Source organism: Urocampus carinirostris, chromosome 17, assembly GCF_059441175.1.
Source record: "Urocampus carinirostris isolate Australia breed hairy pipefish chromosome 17, RoL_Ucar_1.0, whole genome shotgun sequence".
Taxonomy (NCBI): domain Eukaryota; kingdom Metazoa; phylum Chordata; class Actinopteri; order Syngnathiformes; family Syngnathidae; genus Urocampus; species Urocampus carinirostris.
In genome coordinates, this window is record NC_142365.1 from 4,100,337 (window position 1) to 4,123,491 (window position 23,155).

A 23,155-nucleotide genomic window follows, 5' to 3' on the forward strand; every position below is an offset into this window, starting at 1 on the left:
ATACAGTATGATATTTTTTTGATAAATCGTGAAAGAGCATCATAACATTATAATGGAAACAATGAAAATATTCATTTATCTTTTTGCCTCGCATTTCTTGAAAAACTGATCCAATGACGTCTGCTCTTTCAGCTTTTGACAACCATCGTAATGAGCGATAGCCCGACTCGTCAACCCTTTTTCAGAGGGATTCTTTTCCACACATTCCAAAGACTGTACGATGGCTGCTTCCTCCTCCCCGCTATAATGCTTAAAAACCTCTTCTTCCTGTTCTCTGAACTGTGACGGCGACACGGAGAGCATGCTGGGAGCACACATGTGCACTGAGTGGACATTCAGATTTAAAGCAATAGCCAGTTTGTTTACATTCAGGAAACTTTAGGAGTGGCGTACTGTACTGTATTTTTGACTTTGTATCGTGAACATCTTAGCAAATAGAGGCAATATTTTTTCCTTTTGTATATAAAGAAATTCGTAAGTAGAGGTACCACTGTACTTTTATTTTAGGATGTTACAGCCACAAAACGCATTACGCTGAAGGGAAGAAGGCAGGGAGGGGTTAGGATGTATTTGTGAAGAGCAGAGTGATTCCATGCGCGTGGTTGTGGTTTTCTTTCGTTCCTGGATGAAAGTGGTGAAAGTAAGAAAAGAACTGTTTCGAATACAGTCCAACTGCCAAACCAAACCCCCCAAAGAGAGTAATTTTAAGCGCCTTTAAGAATTTCACATATGTGTATGCGCGACAAAAGGAGCTGCGTTGATAATTTCAACCAAAAGACGGCATCAGTAAGTTTAATCACATCTAAATATTTTACTTTTGTGGCTCTTTGAGTCCAAAACTTTGCCCGACCCCTGGGCTGAGTGTAGACTGGATTGAAGGCCTGGCGGTCAGTCCCACAGCAGGAATCTCCCTGATCTTAGACCCCAGGGTCCCCCCCCAAAATCATTTCAAGGACAGAGCGACCGAGCGCCTTTCCCCGTCGAGTACTTTCTTCCGTATTCCTGACGGACGAGGCTTCAAAATGGCGACTCCCAATACGGCGTCACGCCTCTCTTGATCTGCTCGTAAGTCACGAACATGACGATGTTCCAGGAACCCAGTCGCAGGAACGAAGGCATGAACCTACCACCACCAAGGTTGAGTATTACACACTGCGCCTTTAACGATGTGATCACGTGCCTACCCTTTATAGAAAGCCGTGGCGCCCTCTAGCTTCAACATGGTGACGGCGCAATGGACGGCGCTGCGGTATTGGCCGGCGCTGGAATTCATGAAGCGGGTTTTCACCACGTCCACGGGCGAGGCCACCACCGTGGTGCAGAAGCCTGCGCCGAAGGCGGCGGTGAAGTGGCAGGGCAGGTTGTCTGGAAGGAACATGGTATTGTCAGAGTTTTATATTTTAAATATGTAATTCTGTTTCAATACAGTGGTACCTCAGTACTCGAACGACTGTATTCGAACAAATTCATATATGAGCAATTCAGAAGTTGCCCACTTGGTAGTAATATGTGTCGCCCATATGATAAATGGTCTGGATTTACAGTATGTCACAAAAGTGAGTATTGTCAGGACCAGAACGGAGACAGGACCCTCTTGCGTTGCGTTTCTCACTAATTGTATTGGGAAGAAAGAGAAAGGATAGCTGAATGCAGGAAACAGGTCGTTCTGAACGCGGAAGTGGATCTTCTGTAGCGAGCGATGGCGATGTCGGGAACGGAAAAACGGGTCAGTAGCCAGGACAGGAGAGCAAAAACGTGGTCAGGGTCGCAAGTGAGTGGTAAGCCAGGAAAGGAGAGTAGACGTGGTCAGGGACAAAAAAGGTCGAAAGCCGGGACAGGAGAGTAGACGTGGTCGGGGACAAAAAAGGTCGAAAGCCGGGACGGGAGAGTAGACGTGGTCAGGATCAAAAACGGGTCAGTAGCCGGTACAGGAGAGCAAAAACGTGGTCAGGGTCGGAAGCGAGTGGTAAGCCAGGAAAGGAGAGTAGACGTGGTCGGGAACAAATAAGGTCGAAAACCGGGACAGAAGAGTAGAAGTGGTCGGGGACAAAAAAAGGTCGGAAGCCGGGACGGGAGAGTAGACATTGTCAGGATCAAAAATGGGTCAGTAGCCGGGACAGGGGAGCAAAAACGTGGTCAGGGTCGGAAGTGAGTCGTACGCCAGGACGGGAGAATGGACGTAGTTGGGATCAAAAATCGGTCGTAAGCCGGGACGGGAGAGCAGACGTAGTCAGGATCAAAAAACGGATCGAAGCCGGGGACAGACGGGAGCAAAAAACGGGACAGGTGGGAGTCAGGGTCGATAGAGGCTTGTTTTGTGTTTACGGAGCTAGACGTGGTCGGGGACAAAAAAGGTCGAAAGCCAGGACAAGAGAGTAAATGTGGTCGGGGACAAAAAGAGGTGAAAGCCGGGACGGGAGAGTAGACGTGGTCAGGATCAAAGCCGGGGGGCGGACGGGAGCAAAAAACAGGTGAGAGTCAGGGTCGAAAAAAAGGCTTGCCTAGTGTTAACTGAGGTTCGCAGACAGACTGACAAAAGGGGACAGATAGGAGTGGGTTTAAATCGGGACAGAGAGCCAATCAGAGTCCGAGGCAGTTGGCGCCAAAGGAGCGGGTACAGGTGAATCACATCGGTAATCATGACAAGTACAGCCCTCACATTTCTGAAGAGATTTCATTACAACATTTTCAAAGAACAACTCTGAAGAAACATTGCTTTGACACAATGAAAAGTAGTCTATGTGAGGCTTATATCGCAGTGTTAATTTGTTGTTTCCCTCAAAAAACTCAAAATATAGCCATCAATAACCAAACCCCTGGTAACAAAAGTAAGTACACCCTTAAGTACAAGTTCCTGAAGTTCAATCATTTGTGTGGTTAGCATGATTTTGCAGACCCACTTGAATTCTCCTGGCCATGGATTTCACCAGAGTCTCACAAATTGCCACTGGAATGCTCTTCCACTCCTCCATGACAACTAAGCTAGGGTATATTCAAGATCTTGTGCTTCACCTTTGGCTTCAGCATGCCCATAAGATGATCTATTGGATTTAGATCTGGAGACATGCTTGGCCAGTTCATCCCCCTGTGGAAAAACCTTGGTCTTCTTAGAAGTGTATTTGGGGTCATTGAGCCCTGTGACCGAGTTTCTGGAGGCAGGGCATTCTGTACATCCTTGAGTTTGTGTTTCCGCAAGTGAAACACAACTTCCCAATTCCAGTTGCACTCATGCAGCCCCAAACCATGACATTCCCAACACCATGCTCGACACAAACATGTTTGTACTCCTCATCTGGTTACCGCCACACATGCTTCACACTATCTGAGTCAAATCAATTCATCTTTGTCTCATCAGACCGGAGGATATCTTTCCAGTGAGCCATGGCCTGTGTTGACATACTTCTTTTCATTGTGTCAAAGCCATGTTTCTTCATTGATATTCTATCAAACATTACAATGAAATCTCTGCAGATATGTGAGGGGTGTACTCACTTTTGTGACATACTATATATGACGCTTTACAATGCGCTTCACACTTAGCCTGTGAAGAAATTGTTTTTCTTTAGCAAATAATTCATTGTGTTTAAGGCTAAAAACGGAGGTAAGTCCATTAAGAAGTATTTTACTGAAGTATTTTGTGTTTATTTGAACTTTCACTTAAAAAAATATAGTAAAATGATATTATTTCTGGGTTTCCTGCCTCACTTTAAATCTATTTTTGGTTCCATAATACTAACAATTTCTGGGATCGATTTAGTCAGTTGCACAATACAAAACTGTATTTAATCACACTTTTTAGTGGAAGTACAATGTTGGCAACAAGATTGACTTGATATATTTGGAAATGATTTGAATGTAACACAAGACCAATCAAAGAGACCCCTACCCTTTCTTGTCTCTTGGACTTTTTCTTCTGTTTTCCCTGCTTTTTTTCTACTTATTTTCATTTTTTTTCTCATTTTGTTATAATTTTTTCCTAGTTTTTTTACTTCTGTTTTCTTGATTTCCTTCATTTTTTTCTCTCTCTATTTTCCTTTTTCTTTATTTATTTCTTCCCTTTGTCTTTTTTTTCCAAGCCTTTTACTTATTTTTTCAGCTATTTTCTTTTCCCTCTTTTCCCTTTTTATTCTTTTTTCTTCTTTTTCATTTGGTACTCGTTTTCTTTTTTTGCCCTACCGATTTTTGGGCTTAATACCAATTTGTTCCTATACAGCAGGGGTTGGAAACCCATGGCTCTCACCTGTCATGAGGTCATAGTTGAGGAGCAGCTCCTTAATGACGTCGTAAGTCACCAGTTCCGCACAGTTGACGATAGCGTTGCGGGTGATGTTGGGGGCGCAGCCTGCAAGCAGGGAAAAGACCCTTCCAGTACCGTTGTCGGCCAGCGGGAGGCGGGTCCCGAACCAGCACCTTTCCAAAGACCCCGTACGCCCTCTTCCCGCCCGATGCTCCTGTAGGCGTCCAGCGTGCCCTTGTATCTCCTGGCGCCGTCCGACTGGCGGGACTGGGCCTGGAAGCGGACCTTGACCACGTCGGTGGGTTGCGCCAAGGCCACCGCCATGGCGCCGGTCGTGCAGCCCGCCAGGAGCCTGGTGGCCATGCCGGAACCTTGTCGGCAGAGAGGTGGCGTGAGGGGAACAGTAGTTACATTGGTTTATTACTGCTGGGACGAAAACCGTGTGTGTATGATGTCACCAGTCACTGAGCTGAGTCATTCCACATATCATTGGAGTGTGCCTACTTTTGGTATTCAAGATAGGATTTCTGTCTGTCTGTCTTTATGTCTTTCTTTCTGCCTTAATCTCTTTCTTAATTTCTCTCTCTCTCCTTTCTTTCTGCCTTTCTTCCTTGTCTGTCTTTCTTTCTTAATTTCTCTCTCCCCTTTCTTTCTTTTTTTTTTCCTGTCTGTATGTCTGTCTTTCTTGTCCGTCTGTCTTTCTTAATTTCTCTCTCCCCTTAGATTCTTTCTTTCTTAAATGATTTCTTTCTTAATTTATTTCTTTCTCTCTTTCTTTCTTTGTCTCTTTCTTTTCCCCTTTTTTCTTTCATTCTCTCTTGGTGTCTTTCTTTATTTCTTTATTTCCCGCTGTCTCTTTCTGCCTTCCTTTCTTTCTGCTTTTCTTTTCTTTCTACCCCCCTCTCCTACTTTCTTTCTGTCTTTCTTCCTTACTCTCAGTCTTACAATCTCTCCTCCTTCCTTCTCTTTCTCTCTCCCTTCCTTTCTCCCTCCCTCTCTGTCTTTCTCTCTCCTTCTCACTTTGTCTCTGTCCCCTTTTCTCCATCTCTCTCTTGCTCTCCTTCCTTCTTTCTCCCTTCTTTTCTCTCCTCTCTCTCTCCCTCTCTGTCTCTTTTTCTCTCTCTCTCTCTCCTTCCTTCTTTCTGACTTTCTTTCTAACGCTTTTACTCTCACTATTTGTCCTCCTTTCTCTTTCTCTCTCCCTTCCTTTCTCTCTTCCTTTCTTCCTGTCTTTCCCTGTCTTTCTCCCTTTTTTCTTCCCTCCCCTCTCTCTCTCTCTCTCTCTCTCTGTGTCTTACTCTCTCTCTCTGTCTCTTTTCCTCTCTATCTCCTTCCTTCTTTCTGCCTTTCTTTCTATCGTTTTTACTCTCACTGTCCTCCTTCCTTCTCTTTCTCTCTCCCTTCCTTTCTCTCTTCCTTTCTGCCTGTCTTTTCCTGTCTTTCTCCCTTTTTTCTCCCATCCTCTCTCTCTCTCTTTCTCTTTCTGTCTCTCTCTCTATCTCTCTCTCTCTTGCTCTCTGTCTCTTTTACTCTCTCTTCTTCCTTCTTTCTGCCTTTCTTTCTAACACTTTTACTCTCACTATTTGTCCTCCTTCCTTCTCTTTCTCTCTCGCTTCCTTTCTCTCTTGCTTTCTCCCTGTCTTTCCTTCACGTTCTCCCTTTTTTTCTCCCCTCCTCTCTCTCTCTCTCTCTCTCTCTCTCTCTCTTCCTCTCTTTCTCTGTCTCTATCTCACTCTGTCGCTCTCTGTCTATATCTCACTCTGTAGCTCTCTGTCTCTCTCTCTCTCTCTCTTGCTCTCTGTCTCTTTTTCTCTCTCTGCTTCCTTCTTTCTGCCTTTCTAACGCTTTTACTCTCACTATTTGTCCTCCTTCCTTCTCTTTCTCTCTCGCTTCCTTTCTCTCTTGCTTTCTCCCTGTCTTTCCTTCACGTTCTCCCTTTTTTTCTCCTCTCTCTCTCTCTCTCTCTCTCTCTCTCTCTCTCTCTCTCTCTCTCTCTCTTCCTCTCTTTCTCTGTCTCTATCTCAATCTGTCGCTCTCTGTCTATATCTCACTCTGTAGCTCTCTGTTTCTCTCTCTCTCTCTCTCTCTCGCTCTCTCCCTATGAACTACCAGTTAGGCCCACGCAAGAGTGCTTTTTCTACTCTGCGTCCCCCGTGCTAAAATGAGTTTGACAGCATTTGTTTGGGGTAAATCATAAGGAAACCCCTTTAAGTGCTTTTACATGTTCTACCATGGCTACGGCGTCACAGTGTGGTTTGCCAACAGGGAACCGGTTTTGGACTCACTTTCTTGGCCCCGCGTGTAAAACTGCTTGACGGAATCGTAGAGTCCGATCCGGACGGAGGCGAAACTCATCTGCCTCTGCAGTCCCGCGGCCAGTCCGTTGTAAAGGCTCCCGGGGCCCTCGGTGCGCACCATGGTACGGATGGTGCCGAAGACACCCCGGTATTTCCGGGCGGCCGGCGCCTCCTGAACTTCACCCTGAACCTAAAGCCGGGGGACACATATAGAAACCGATGTTCCGCGGGTTTCGCTCGTGTTTCCGACGGCACGTGGCCTGGCGGGTACTATATATGGCACGTGGTTCTGAGATCTAATGTTGCCGGGTGAGTGGGTTCATCGAAAAGGGGGGAGGCATTTTCATTGCCGTGCGTACATTCACTATAAAAAGATGTTGTTGAAATGGTTCTACGTATTGTTTATATATATATATATATATGTATAGAGAGAAAGAGAGAGAGATGGGTGGATGAATGAGTAGATGGAAACGTAGATAGGTGGATGGATGATTGACAGACGGATGGATGGGTATATGGATGATTGATAGATCTAGATAGATGGATAGATAGATCTAGATAGATAAGTAGATGCATAGATGGATCGAGATAGATGGATGGATAGATGATTCGAGATAGATCGAGATGGATGGATGGATTGAGATGGATAGATAGATGATATGGATGAATAGATCTAGATGGATAGATCTAGATGGATATATCAAGATAGATCACAATAGATATAGATCGAGATAGATATAGATGGATATATCGAGATAGATCACAATAGATATAGATCGAGATAGATAAATAGCTGGATATAGATGAATAGATCTAGATAGATAGATGGATATATCGAGATAGATCACAATAGATATATATCGAGATAGATCTAGATGGATGTATCCAGATGGATAGATCAAGAAAGATCGAGATATATAGATGGAGATAGATGGATGGAAAGATGACTCGAAATAGATCGAGATGGATGGATGGATGGATCGAGATAGTTCAAGATGGATGGATCGAAATAGTTCAAGATGGATGGATGGATCGACATAGATAGATATAGATGGATAGATCGAGAAAGATAGAGATAGATGGATAGATATAGATGGATATATCAAAATAGATCACAATAGATATAGATCGAGAAAGATATAGATGGATAAATCAAGATAGATAAATGTAGATAGAAAGATGGAGATAGATGGATGGATAGAAGGATGGAGAGATGATTCAAGATAGATCAAGATAGATGGATAGATGGATCGAGATAGTTCAAGATGGATGGATGGATCGGCATAGATAGATATAGATGGATGGATCGAGAAAGATAGATATAGATGGATATATCAAGATAGATCACAATAGATATAGATCGAGAAAGATATAGATGGATAAATCAAGATAGATCGAGATGGATAAATGTAGATAGAAAGATGGAGATAGATGGATGGAGAGATGATTCGAGATAGATCGAGATGGATGGATCGAGATAGTTCAAGATGGATGGATCGACATAGATAGATATAGATGGATAGATCGAGATAGATAGAGGTAGATGGATAGATATAGATGGATATATCAAGATAGATTGCAATGAAATGAGAAATGAAATGATCTGCATTTCTATAGCGCTTTTCAAGTCAATGACTTCCCAAAATCGCTTTACAATGTGCTTCACATTTCCCAATAGCGGCCTTGCAGCCATGTAAGGCGCTAAACTGCCTATTGGGGGTATTGGGGGTTCAGTGTCTTACCCAAGGACACTTCGACATGTAACACGGACAAGCCGGGATTCGAACTGGGATCCCTAAATCCTAAAACGATCGCTCTACCTCCTGAGCTACTGCCGCCCCAAATAGATATAGATTGAGAAAGATATAGATGGATAGATCGAGATAGATAAATGTAGATAGAAAGATGGAGATAGATGGATGGATTGAATGATGGATAGATGATTTGAGATGGATGGATCGAGATAGTTCAAGATGGATCGACATAGATAGATGAAGATGGATATATCTAGATGGATATATCGAGTATCGAGATAGCTCACAATAGAAATAGATCGAGATAGATATAGATGGATAGATCGAGATGGATGTATCAAGATAGATCGATGTAGATAGATGGATCAAGATAGATGTTTATTAACTTAAAAACACTGTATTTTTTTAAAGCATTTGTAATGATCCAAATTAATTCTCAGTGAATGTCATTTTTTTAACTTGGTTTACTCAAAAAATGATAATATTACAATAATTTTGTTTATTTACCGACTTATTTTTGTATTATTAGAAATATCGAATCACTTAACAATACTGCAACATAAAAAAATAAATACAAGGAAAAAAGACTGTCATTGAAACTACATCTATTTTTTTCAATTTGGTTTTCTTGTAAAATAATAATATAGCATTAAACCTAAGAAGAAATATCCCGAATATTATTTTTTACCAACCTTTTTAATTATAGCCCATAATGTTAAATCTTGTATAATTGTCTTTTATAACAGTGAGACTCGGTGGGGAAAATTGTTAACATTTTCAGTATCAGGTGGCGGGACCAAATGACTTATATTTAGTTTTTTTATTATTTAACTCATGTTTATCTTGAATTAATATGAGATACTAAATCCCGTGAGAGAAAAGTGCTCATTTTCTAAAATTATATTATTTCACCAGAAAAATTGTTAAGGGACAATGGTAAATAATTACTACATCAGTCACGATTGCCATGGCGCCCAATTGGCCCCGCCCATGTGTCGCCAGCTGCGGCTGGTTGACAGATTGGCTTTCCTCCTATTTAAGCTCAGTGCTCTCACTTTTCGTTTGTCAGTCCGTCAACGAAACTCTGCCCCGCAAGACGTGGGTTTTGACTCGGTCCTGTTTCCTATTGGTATTTCCTGTCCGGTATTGTTCTCGTTTATTTTGTCCTTTTTAATATCGGTTTCCAGTTTCGTTCCCGTCTAGTTTGTCCTGTTTTATTTCGATATCCTGTTTCATTATCAATCCTGTCCGTCCCGTCCTGTCCGGTATCGACCCCATCCGTCAGATATCTGCTCAGGCAATTGGTATCGATCTCGTCGGCCTCTGGCTTCCTATCATTTCACGCCAGACTGCTGCCTCACGTGCATGACTCCCCATTTCCCGTAAAATAAAAGGCTTGTGTGAGAAACGTCACGCTTTTGGGTCCTGATCCTGTTCCGGTTCATGACGACATCGAGCAATAGAAAAGCAAGTCGTTTTAAGTATTTTTATGTTTCACAAAATTATATGTGTTATATGATAAAGAAATAGCATACTATTTAAAATAAGCAATACTATCTGCCGGAGGAACAATTTTACCTATTTTACTAAACAAAATAATTTCTTGTTTTATTTTTTGAAAATACTTAGGGGATGTCATTACGATAGTGGAGTAAGGCGTGCAATCGTATTTAAACAGAAAAATAATACTCATCTCACCTGTAGTCGCACTTTGGCCGTGTCCAATGGGAAGGTGACCAAGTCGGCGACACAAGCGGCGGTGCCGGCGCCAAAGAACTTGACAGTGGCCGAGGGCGCCTTCTCACCTACTTTCCTGGCCACCATTTTTTTTTCAACCTGCGTCACATGAAGGGGGAAATGTCATCTTGTTTTTACAGGCTGGAGGCGTTGTTGATGTCATGGACAAATGATTAAAAAGTAACTGAACTTCCTGATAGTAAAAGCAACTCGTTAGAAATCTTAGCAGTACTTGATTGATGTCATAAACAAATGATTAAAAAATAACTGAGCTTCCTGATAGTAAAAGTAACTCGTTACCAGGGAGAGTTGCTATTTCCATTACTTTAAAAAGAAGTTATGTGTCAAAAAAGTAGAAATCTTAGCAGTACATGATTGATGTCATGGACAAATGATTCTAAAGTAACTGAGCTTCCTGATAGTAAAAGTAACTCGATACCATGGAGAGTAACTATTTCCATTACTTTAAAAATAAGTTGTATGTCAAAAAAGTAGAAATCTTAGCAGTACTTGATTGATGTCATGGACAAATGATTAAAAAGTAACAAAGCTTCCAGATAGTAAAAGTAACTCGTTACCAGGGAGAGTAACTATTTCCATTACTTTAAAAATAAGTTGTATGTCAAAAAAGTAGAAATCTTGACAGTACATGATTGATGTCATGGACAAATGATTAAAAAGTAACTGAACTTCCTGATAGTAAAAGTAACTCGTTACCAGGGAGAGTTCCTATTTCCATTACTTTAAAAAGAAGTTATGTGTCAAAAAAGTAGAAATCTTAGCAGTACTTGATTGATGTCATGGACAAATGATTAAAAAAATAACTGAGCTTCCTGATAGTAAAAGTAACTCGTTACCAGGGAGAGTAACTATTTCCATTACTTTAAAAATAAGTTATGTGTCAAAAAAGTAGAAATCTTAGCAGTACTTGATTAATGTCATGGACAAATGATTAAAAAATAACTGAGCTTCCTGATAGTAAAAGTAACTCGATACCAGGGAGAGTAACTTTTTCCTTTACTTTAAAAAGAAGTTGTGTGTCAAAAAAGTAGAAATCTTAGCAGTACTTGATTGATGTCATGGACAAATGATTAAAAAGTAACAAAGCTTCCAGATAGTAAAAGTAACTCGTTACCAGGGAGAGTAACTATTTCCATTACTTTAAAAATAAGTTGTATGTCAAAAAAGTAGAAATCTTGACAGTACATGATTGATGTCATGGACAAATGATTAAAAAATAACTGAGCTTCCTGATAGTAAAAGTAACTCGATACCAGGGAGAGTAACTTTTTCCTTTACTTTAAAAAGAAGTTGTGTGTCAAAAAAGTAGAAATCTTAGCAGTACTTGATTGATGTCATGGACAAATGATTAAAAAAATAACTGAGCTTCCTGATAGTAAAAGTAACTCGTTACCAGGGAGAGTAACTATTTCCATTACTTAAAAAGAAGTTGTATGTCGAAAAAGTAGAAATCTTAGCAGTACTTGATTGATGTCATGGACAAATGATTAAAAAGTAACTGAGCTTCCTGATAGTAAAAGTAACTCGTTACCATGAAGAGTAACTATTTCCATTACTTTAAAAATAAGTTGTATGTCAAAAAAGAAGAAATCTTAGCAGTACTTTATTGATGTCATGGACAAATGATTAAAAAGTAACTGAGCTTCCTGATAGTAAAAGTAACCCGTTACCAGGGAGAGTAACTATTTCCATTACTTTAAAAATAAGTTGTATGTCAAAAAAGTAGAAATCTTAGCAGTACTTGATTGATGTCATGGACAAATGATTAAAAAGTAACTGAGCTTCCTGATAGTAAAAGTAACTCGTTACCAGGGAGAGTAACTATTTCCATTACTTAAAAAGAAGTTGTATGTCGAAAAAGTAGAAATCTTAGCAGTACTTGATTGATGTCATGGACAAATGATTAAAAAGTAACTGAGCTTCCTGATAGTAAAAGTAACTTGTTACCAGGGAGAGTAACTATTTCCATTACTTTAAAAATAAGTTGTGTTTCAAAAAAGAAGAAATCTTGGCAGTACTTGATTGATGTCATGGACAAATGATTAAAAAAATAACTGAGCTTCCTGATAGTAAAAGTAACTCGTTACCATGGAGAGTAACTATTTCCATTACTTTAAAAATAAGTTGTGTGTCAAAAAAGTAGAAATCTTGGCAGTACTTGATTGATGTCATGGACAAATGATTAAAAAAATAACTGAGCTTCCTGATAGTAAAAGTAACTCGTTACCAGGGAGAGTAACTATTTCCATTACTTTAAAAATAAGTTGTGTGTCAAAAAAGAAGAAATCTTGGCAGTACTTGATTGATGTCATGGACAAATGATTAAAAAGTAACTGAGCTTCCTGATAGTAAAAGTAACTCGTTACCAGGGAGAGTAACTATTTCCATTACTTTAAAAATAAGTTGTGTTTCAAAAAAGAAGAAATCTTGGCAGTACTTGATTGATGTCATGGACAAATGATTAAAAAAATAACTGAGCTTCCTGATAGTAAAAGTAACTCGTTACCATGGAGAGTAACTATTTCCATTACTTTAAAAATAAGTTGTGTGTCAAAAAAGTAGAAATCTTGGCAGTACTTGATTGATGTCATGGACAAATGATTAAAAAAATAACTGAGCTTCCTGATAGTAAAAGTAACTCGTTACCATGGAGAGTAACTATTTCCATTACTTTAAAAATAAGTTGTATGTCAAAAAAGTAGAAATCTTAGCGGTACTTGATTGATGTCATGGACAAATGATTAAAAAGTAACTGAGCTTCCTGATAGTAAAAGTAACTCGTTACCAGGGAGAGTAACTATTTCCATTACTTAAAAAGAAGTTGTATGTCGAAAAAGTAGAAATCTTAGCAGTACTTGATTGATGTCATGGACAAATGATTAAAAAGTAACTGAGCTTCCTGATAGTAAAAGTAACTCGTTACCAGGGAGAGTAACTATTTCCATTACTTTAAAAATAAGTTGTGTGTCAAAAAAGAAGAAATCTTGGCAGTACTTGATTGATGTCATGGACAAATGATTAAAAAGTAACTGAGCTTCCTGATAGTAAAAGTAACTCGTTACCAGGGAGAGTAACTATTTCCATTACTTTAAAAATAAGTTGTGTTTCAAAAAAGAAGAAATCTTGGCAGTACTTGATTGATGTCATGGACAAATGATTAAAAAAATAACTGAGCTTCCTGATAGTAAAAGTAACTCATTACCAGGGAGAGTAACTATTTCCATTACTTTAAAAATAAGTTGTGTTTCAAAAAAGAAGAAATCTTGGCAGTACTTGATTGATGTCATGGACAAATGATTAAAAGAATAACTGAGCTTCCTGATAGTAAAAGTAACTCGTTACCATGGAGAGTAACTATTTCCATTACTTTAAAAATAAGTTGTGTGTCAAAAAAGTAGAAATCTTGGCAGTACTTGATTGATGTCATGGACAAATGATTAAAAAAATAACTGAGCTTCCTGATAGTAAAAGTAACTCGTTACCATGGAGAGTAACTATTTCCCTTACTTTAAAAATAAGTTGTATGTCAAAAAAGTAGAAATCTTAGCAGTACTTGATTGATGTCATGGACAAATGATTAAAAAGTAACTGAGCTTCCTGATAGTAAAAGTAACTCGTTACCAGGGAGAGTAACTATTTCCATTACTTAAAAAGAAGTTGTATGTCGAAAAAGTAGAAATCTTAGCAGTACTTGATTGATGTCATGGACAAATGATTAAAAAGTAACTGAGCTTCCTGATAGTAAAAGTAACTCGTTACCAGGGAGAGTAACTATTTCCATTACTTTAAAAATAAGTTGTGTTTCAAAAAAGAAGAAATCTTGGCAGTACTTGATTGATGTCATGGACAAATGATTAAAAAAATAACTGAGCTTCCTGATAGTAAAAGTAACTCGTTACCATGGAGAGTAACTATTTCCATTACTTTAAAAATAAGTTGTATGTCAAAAAAGTAGAAATCTTAGCAGTACTTGATTGATGTCATGGACAAATGATTAAAAAGTAACTGAGCTTCCTGATAGTAAAAGTAACTCGTTACCAGGGAGAGTAACTATTTCCATTACTTTAAAAATAAGTTGTGTGTCAAAAAAGAAGAAATCTTGGCAGTACTTGATTGATGTCATGGACAAATGATTAAAAAGTAACTGAGCTTCCTGATAGTAAAAGTAACTCGTTACCAGGGAAAGTAACTATTTCCATTACTTTAAAAGTAAGATGTGTGTCAAAAAAGTAGAAATCTTGACAGTACATGATTGATGTCATGGACAAATGATTAAAAAATAACTGGGCTTCCTGATAGTAAAAGTAACTCGTTACCAGGGAGAGTAACTATTTCCATTACTTAAAAAGAAGTTGTATGTCGAAAAAGTAGAAATCTTAGCAGTACTTGATTGATGTCATGGACAAATGATTAAAAAGTAACTGAGCTTCCTGATAGTAAAAGTAACTCGTTACCAGGGAGAGTAACTATTTCCATTACTTTAAAAATAAGTTGTGTGTCAAAAAAGAAGAAATCTTGGCAGTACTTGATTGATGTCATGGACAAATGATTAAAAAAATAACTGAGCTTCCTGATAGTAAAAGTAACTCGTTACCATGGAGAGTAACTATTTCCATTACTTTAAAAATAAGTTGTGTGTCAAAAAAGTAGAAATCTTGGCAGTACTTGATTGATGTCATGGACAAATGATTAAAAAAATAACTGAGCTTCCTGATAGTAAAAGTAACTCGTTACCATGGAGAGTAACTATTTCCCTTACTTTAAAAATAAGTTGTATGTCAAAAAAGTAGAAATCTTAGCAGTACTTGATTGATGTCATGGACAAATGATTAAAAAGTAACTGAGCTTCCTGATAGTAAAAGTAACTCGTTACCAGGGAGAGTAACTATTTCCATTACTTAAAAAGAAGTTGTATGTCGAAAAAGTAGAAATCTTAGCAGTACTTGATTGATGTCATGGACAAATGATTAAAAAGTAACTGAGCTTCCTGATAGTAAAAGTAACTCGTTACCAGGGAGAGTAACTATTTCCATTACTTTAAAAATAAGTTGTGTTTCAAAAAAGAAGAAATCTTGGCAGTACTTGATTGATGTCATGGACAAATGATTAAAAAAATAACTGAGCTTCCTGATAGTAAAAGTAACTCGTTACCATGGAGAGTAACTATTTCCATTACTTTAAAAATAAGTTGTATGTCAAAAAAGTAGAAATCTTAGCAGTACTTGATTGATGTCATGGACAAATGATTAAAAAGTAACTGAGCTTCCTGATAGTAAAAGTAACTCGTTACCAGGGAGAGTAACTATTTCCATTACTTTAAAAATAAGTTGTGTGTCAAAAAAGAAGAAATCTTGGCAGTACTTGATTGATGTCATGGACAAATGATTAAAAAGTAACTGAGCTTCCTGATAGTAAAAGTAACTCGTTACCAGGGAGAGTAACTATTTCCATTACTTTAAAAATAAGTTGTGTTTCAAAAAAGAAGAAATCTTGGCAGTACTTGATTGATGTCATGGACAAATGATTAAAAAAATAACTGAGCTTCCTGATAGTAAAAGTAACTCGTTACCATGGAGAGTAACTATTTCCATTACTTTAAAAATAAGTTGTGTGTCAAAAAAGTAGAAATCTTGGCAGTACTTGATTGATGTCATGGACAAATGATTAAAAAAATAACTGAGCTTCCTGATAGTAAAAGTAACTCGTTACCATGGAGAGTAACTATTTCCCTTACTTTAAAAATAAGTTGTATGTCAAAAAAGTAGAAATCTTAGCAGTACTTGATTGATGTCATGGACAAATGATTAAAAAGTAACTGAGCTTCCTGATAGTAAAAGTAACTCGTTACCATGGAGAGTAACTATTTCCATTACTTTAAAAATAAGTTGTATGTCAAAAAAGTAGAAATCTTAGCAGTACTTGATTGATGTCATGGACAAATGATTAAAAAGTAACTGAGCTTCCTGATAGTAAAAGTAACTCGTTACCAGGGAGAGTAACTATTTCCATTACTTTAAAAATAAGTTGTGTGTCAAAAAAGAAGAAATCTTGGCAGTACTTGATTGATGTCATGGACAAATGATTAAAAAGTAACTGAGCTTCCTGATAGTAAAAGTAACTCGTTACCAGGGAGAGTAACTATTTCCATTACTTTAAAAATAAGTTGTGTTTCAAAAAAGAAGAAATCTTGGCAGTACTTGATTGATGTCATGGACAAATGATTAAAAAAATAACTGAGCTTCCTGATAGTAAAAGTAACTCGTTACCATGGAGAGTAACTATTTCCATTACTTTAAAAATAAGTTGTGTGTCAAAAAAGTAGAAATCTTGGCAGTACTTGATTGATGTCATGGACAAATGATTAAAAAAATAACTGAGCTTCCTGATAGTAAAAGTAACTCGTTACCATGGAGAGTAACTATTTCCCTTACTTTAAAAATAAGTTGTATGTCAAAAAAGTAGAAATCTTAGCAGTACTTGATTGATGTCATGGACAAATGATTAAAAAGTAACTGAGCTTCCTGATAGTAAAAGTAACTCGTTACCATGGAGAGTAACTATTTCCCTTACTTTAAAAATAAGTTGTATGTCAAAAAAGTAGAAATCTTAGCAGTACTTGATTGATGTCATGGACAAATGATTAAAAAGTAACTGAGCTTCCTGATAGTAAAAGTAACTCGTTACCAGGGAAAGTAACTATTTCCATTACTTTAAAAGTAAGATGTGTGTCAAAAAAGTAGAAATCTTGACAGTACATGATTGATGTCATGGACAAATGATTACAAAATAACTGAGCTTCCTGATAGTAAAAGTAACTCGTTACCAGGGAGAGTAACTATTTCCATTACTTTAAAAATAAGTTGTGTGTCAAAAAGTAGAAATCTTAGCAATACTTGAGTCCATTGAAGAGAAGAACAGATAGTTGCCCCTCACCAGGAACAGATTTATCCTCCACTTAAAGTGCAACAAAAATAAACAGTATTATAAAATAACAATCAGGAGTTAACAATATAAAGTGGGTTTAATACATAAATCTAACTCAAATGGTCCGTTGTAGAGATGGGAATTCCGACTGTTTTTAGAGGAAGCGGCCTTATTGGCTTGGCTCACTAAAAAGAGCCGGCTCCCAAATGGCTCTTCAGGTTGTTGTTGATGTTTCATCCACATATTAGCATGTATTATATATTTTCATGAATGAGGGAAAATGAAGCAAAATCAACACTTAAATGTTAACACTGAAAAACCCAGGAAACAAAAATTCAAATATTTAGAAATACAAAAAGAAAAAGACGAAATACAAAACAATTTTAACCTTCCTTACACTCAACAAGTTCAAAGTCAACAACACAGAATCCATGGAAAAAATTCATTTTGACCGATCACAAGAGAAATATAGCGTCTTGAAGTGAACCGGGTTTTGATTGGTGGGTTCCCGGCTCCTACTTTCAAGAGCCGGCTCATCAACGAAACGAGTCGGGGTTCTTAAATTTTTGGCGACTCTGCCATCGACCCATTTTCTTTCGGCGCATTAGTAAATACCATATTCGTAATCACGATTCAACTGAACGGTAGTCGCTATTTTGAATGGTGACATGATCCTAAAAGAGGTAACGTAAACAACTCGGAGGAGAGCGGAAAAACGCTTTCTTCGAAGTAACGCGGAAAAATAATGAGTTAGTTTACGCTGTTAGTAAAAAAATAACAGTCTTTTACAGATTAGCGCAAAAGGAGACCAATTTGATATGTATTTCTAAAAGAATACGTTATTGTGTTGTTACAGACGCTCCCCTACTTACGACCATTCGACTTAGGAAAAAAGGATAGATAGGAAGATTTTTTTTTCGGGATTATCCGGACATTGCTGTAAGTTATATTTTGTAATGTGTGCACCTTTTCCCCGATTACAGGACATTGCTGTAGTGTTTCTTTCTGCCACTACTGGCGTGTGGCGCTGTGAGAGGTCACCCAGCATCCACCCCAAAGAAGAAATCCAGCTTTTACTTCCTAGTTTGTGTGTAAACACACTGCACTATATCTCTAGCGCGCTTATAACTTTGATGTTTTTATTCTTTAATACCTCCAATATGGTTGGTGTAAAGTGTAAAGAAGAGGCGAGACGTTTCTTTTGAAATAAAAGTGGGGCGGCGGTAGCTCAGGAGGTAGAGCACTCGTCTTGGGATCAAGGGATCCCAGTTCGAATCCCGGCTCGTCCGTGTTACATGTCGAAGTGTCCTTGGGTAAGACACTGAACCCCTGATACCCCCAATATGCTGGTTAGCGCCTTACATGGCTGCAAGGCCGCTATTGGGAAATGTGGAGCACATTGTAAAGCGCTTTGGGAAGTCATTGACTTGAAAAGCGCTACATAAATGCAGATCATTTCATTTTCATTTCATTTCAATAAGAAAGCTTGATGCGGTGGAGAAAAAGGTCAGATTGTTTTTTTTTTCAGCCACTTTTTACCAGGGAGGAGGATGTCACCTTACTCTTTAAGCTCATCTCCCAAAAGTAAGTTAAACTCAACTTTATTTATCTTTATAGAGCATTTTATATTATGAAATGTTTATTTTTCAGTACAAAATAATACAGGTTACTTATACAAGCCTTAAACATAGAAAATATAGCACTAAAGCATCTTACCAACAAATTCAAGTTACAAACGATTGTCGGGAACCTCATTCGTAAGTAGAGCCGTCTCTGTGTTGTTACTGTGTTATTATTATGTTATCCCCAGGGTGCAACTATTACGAAAAGGGTTAAATGAGGCTCAGTCAACCACTTCGAAATGAAATTTCCTAGAAAATCACAAAGATCCATCACTGGTGCTTGCGGACATCACGTCGGTGACCCTAACTCTACAGTATACAAAACATATTTCAGGAGTAAATACGATTTTTAGTAAACGATGCGGCTCGCTGAAACAATGGTAGAAAAGCCTCAGGTGGCACCCGGGCCGCAGCTTGGACACCCGTGCGTCTAAGAAACCCGATTTAAACGATCCACGCCCAGTGTAAACGATGAATCCGGATCGAATCCGGCTCTTCTCCAGTTATTCGAATTCGTCCGTTACCTTTTTGAACGCGAAGCTCCAAAGCGATCCAAGAAAAATCCTCGAGGTGATGCCCGGGTTGCGCTCCTCTGTTTTTCCCGCCGCCGAGCCGCCGAATATATATACGGGACTCAAATTCCTCCCTCTCCTCTCCCCTCCCCCCGAACCGCCTTAACGGGCCGCGTGACGCGTGGAGCCCACCTGTCATGCGAGTCTCGTGTTTTCCTGTGCGAGAGGCGCACGCTAGCAGGACACTCCGGCACTTGTTGATCTCCACTTTGGAAGCCTCAAAGACAGGGGTGTCAAACTCATTTTACCTCGGGGGCCACACGATAGAACAAACATTCTCTCGGGGGCCGGACTAGTAGATTCAAGAGAAAGAAAAAAAGAGAAAAAGAAATAAGACAAAGCGAAGGAGAGAAAAGAGAGAGGGTGTGACAATGAAAGAGAGGAAGGGAGAAAGAGAGAGTGAGAGAAGAGAAAGGGGGAGAGAATGTGAGAAACAAAAAAGATATAAAGACAAATAGTGAGAGAGGGGGAAAGAAATAGAGAGAAAGAATGATATCCAAAGAGAAATAGAAAGAGAGAAAGGGGGAAGGAGGGAAAAGAGAAGGAGAGAAGGAGAGAAGAGGAAAGCAGGCGAGAGCGAAAGAGAGAAAAGGAAAAATGGAAGAGAGAGCAAAAGAAGGTAAAAAGACACAGAGAGAAAAAGAGACAAAGAGAAACAAAGAAAGAGAGAGAGACACAGAAAGTGAAAGAGAGAGACACAGAGAGTGAGAGAAAAAGGGAGGAAGAGAAAGAGAGAAAGAGAGAGAGAGAGAGAGAGAGAGAGAGAGAGAGAGAGAGAGAGAGAGAAGAAATACAAGTACACCGTCTTTGTGAGAGGCACCTGGCTTTGGCAACATCAAGTGGACATATTTAGACCTGCAGCTCGTTTTTCTCTTGCGCTTCTCTGAGCGTTGTCTCGCGGGCCGGATTCAATCCCTTAGCGGGCCTGATCTGGCCCCCGGGCCGCATGTTTGACACCCCTGCTCAAAGAGGAAAAGGAAGGACTCTTGGATGTGACCAGGAGCGGGTGACCGTCAAAGAGCTGTTCTTTGTCATTCTATTGCGAGGGGGGTCCGCAAGATTTTTGGAGCGTCGGGTTGCTTTTTGCTACTTGTTAGCGTAAAAGCCACAAAGTTTATAAGAAATTATACTATGTTGTTTTCATGGTATGACCGGGTTGATCATTGGAGGTAGAAAGAAAGAGTGAGAGGAAGAGAGGAATGAGGGGAAAAAAGAGAGAAAGGGGACAATGAGAAAGAAACAAAAAAAGAAAGAAAAGTACGAGAGAGAGAGAGAGAGAGAAAGAAAGAAAGTGAGAGAGATAAAGAGAGAGAGGGAGAGAGCAAAAACGTCTTTCTTTTTTCTTCTTTCTTCATTCTTTCTTTCCCTTTTTCTTTCTTTTTTCTTTCTTTCGCTCTCACTTTCTCTCCCTCTCATTTTCTTTCTTTTTATTTTTCATTCATTTTTCTTACTCATTTTTCTTTTTCACATTTCTTTCTCTTGTACTTTTTTTCAGCCTTTCTTTATTTTGGTCTTTCTTCATTCTTTTTTTTCTTTCTGTCTTTTTCTATTTCTTTCTTTCTCTCACTTTCTCTCCCTCTCATTTTCTTTCATTTTTCTTTCTCACTTTCTCACTTTTTCTTTCTCTTTCTTTCTTTTATTCTTTTTTTTTCAGTCTTTCTTTCTTCTTTCTCTCTGTCTTCATTCTTTATTTCTTTCCTTTTTTCTTTCTGTATTTCTTTCTTTTTTTTCTTTCTTTCACTTCCCCTCCCTCTCATTTTCTTTCTTTTTTCTTTCATTTTTCTTTCTTTCTCACTTTCTCTCTCTCACACTTTCTTTTTCTTTTATTCTTTTTTCAGTCTTTCTTTGTTTCTTCTTTCTTTCTGTCTTGAGTCTTTTCCTTTTTTCTATCACAATTTCTTTATTTTTTCCTTTCTTTCTCTCACTCTCTCTCTCTCTCTCACTCACTTTTTCTTTCTCACATTTTCTTTATTTCTCACTTCCTCTCTCACCTTCTCTTTCTCACATTTTCTTTCTTTTATTCTTTTTTTTCAGTCTTTCTTTCTTCTTTCTCTCTGTCTTCATTCTTTATTTCTTTCCTTTTTTCTTTCTGTATTGCTTTCTTTTTTTTCTTTCTTTCACTTCCCCTCCCTCTCATTTTCTTTCTTTTTTCTTTCATTTTTCTTTCTTTCTCACTTTCTCTCTCTCACACTTTCTTTTTCTTTTATTCTTTTTTCAGTCTTTCTTTGTTTCTTCTTTCTTTCTGTCTTCAGTCTTTTCCTTTTTTCTATCACAATTTCTTTCTTTATTTTTTCCTTTCTTTCTCTCACTTTCTCTCTCTCTCTCTCACTTTTTCTTTCTCACATTTTCTTTATTTCTCACTTTCTCTCTCACCTTCTCTTTCTCACATTTTCTTTCTTTTATTCTTTCTTTTACTTCAACGTGAGTAATATTATTATCCTGAAGTGTTGGTTCTTTTACTCGAGTAAAATTTTGGGCTACTCTACCCACCTCTGCCCAAAACGCATGAACCGTGCAACCACCAGGCTCATCCTTCTCCCTCGGGGACAAGAAGACAGGAGTATGAGGTCCAAATCATTCCTAAGCTTTACAATATCCCATTAAGGTTGCAGATCGGACCTCAGAATGCAGAGTATTCCACGGCACCCGAGTTTTTCAAACGGAGTGAAAACAAATACGCGACAATTCCCGAGATCGTCTCAGGGGCCAGAAAACAGCTTCTCGGGGCCGAATGCGGCCCGCCGGCCTTGACTTTGACAAACGTGCCAGAGAAGCGAGAACATCTTAAAATAACCGATCGGGAGTTCCGTGACTCGACAAGAGATTACGTAACCGTGCCATGTCCTCGTCCCCGATGTGAAGGACGGGTCATGTGACTTTCCCAGGCTTTTTTAGGGTCCCTCTTACGTCACTGCTTAAAAAGGGGGGGCAACTCAAGACCAAGACTATCGGCCTTTTTCCATCAAAATAGACTGTATTTTCCGCACTATAAGGCGCACCACACTATAAGTAAAGGTTTCGTGTTGCACCAAAAATAAAAAAGTATGCAATGACTAACACTAGATGCGTTGGGAATCGAACCGCTGCAGGGGACGAGTCAAATCTTCTCCGTTAGACCACGGGTGTCCAAACTTTTCAGAATGCGGGCCAGATTTGCTAAACGTATATCATAAGTCATAATATTTAGCTAATAATAATATATTTGGAATATTTTTAATCATAGTATTACTGTTGCGGTATTATTTCCGTACAAGTATTTTCATAGTACTGTTCTTGTCATTTCATTGTAGTAGTATTTTTGTAGTATTTTTGTTCTATAGTATTACTGTAATGTAGTAGTATTTTTTCAGGTTTTTCAATCATAGTATTTTTGTAGTATTTTCTGTAGTATTACTGCAGTATTTCACTATTAGTATTTTCATAGTATTTCTGTATTATTTTGTAAGATTACGTAAAGGTTTTTTGTACTATTTTTGTTGGAATGGTTCTGTAGTAGTATTTTTGTATTATTGTATTACTGTTATGTTTTTAGTAGTATTTCTGTAGAAGTATTTTAGAAGTATTCTCAAAGTAGTTTTCTTGTTGTATGTCTGTAGTTTTTGGTTATATTTCTGTAGTGGTATATTTGTATTATAGTATTATTTTGTTGGTATTTTTGTATTATTTCCGTAGAAGTATTTTACATGTATTCTCATAGTAGTTTTCTTGTTGTATTTCTGTAGTATTTTGTTCTATTTCTGTAGAAGTATATTGATATTATAGTATTATTCTATTGTTATTTTTTGTAGTATTTCTGTAGAAGTATTTTAGAAGTATTCTTATAGTAGTTTTCTTGTTGTTTTTCTGTAGTAGTATATTTGTATTCTAGTATTATTTTATTGTTATTTTTATAGTATTTCTGAAGAAGTATTTTAGAAATATTTCCATAAAAGTATTCTTGTTGTATTTCTGTAATATTTTTGTTACATTTCTGTAGTAATATATTTCCATT

At 38.1% G+C, this 23,155-nt stretch overlaps 1 protein-coding gene across 1 annotated transcript; it reads right to left on the bottom strand.

Annotated features, from left to right (window-relative positions):
- Positions 1-804: 804 nt before the first annotated feature.
- LOC148348980 (dicarboxylate carrier UCP2-like) lies at positions 805-10,120 on the bottom strand. Its single transcript, XM_088320532.1, has 6 exons — positions 9,987-10,120; positions 6,523-6,724; positions 4,411-4,608; positions 4,241-4,342; positions 1,185-1,365; positions 805-1,123 (listed from the first exon to the last, which is right to left on the bottom strand). The coding sequence occupies exons 1-6, from the start codon at positions 10,110-10,112 to the stop codon at positions 1,018-1,020; spliced, it is 915 nt and encodes a 304-aa protein (XP_088176658.1). The 5' UTR covers positions 10,113-10,120; the 3' UTR covers positions 805-1,017.
- Between the last annotated feature and the right edge of the window lie 13,035 nt (positions 10,121-23,155).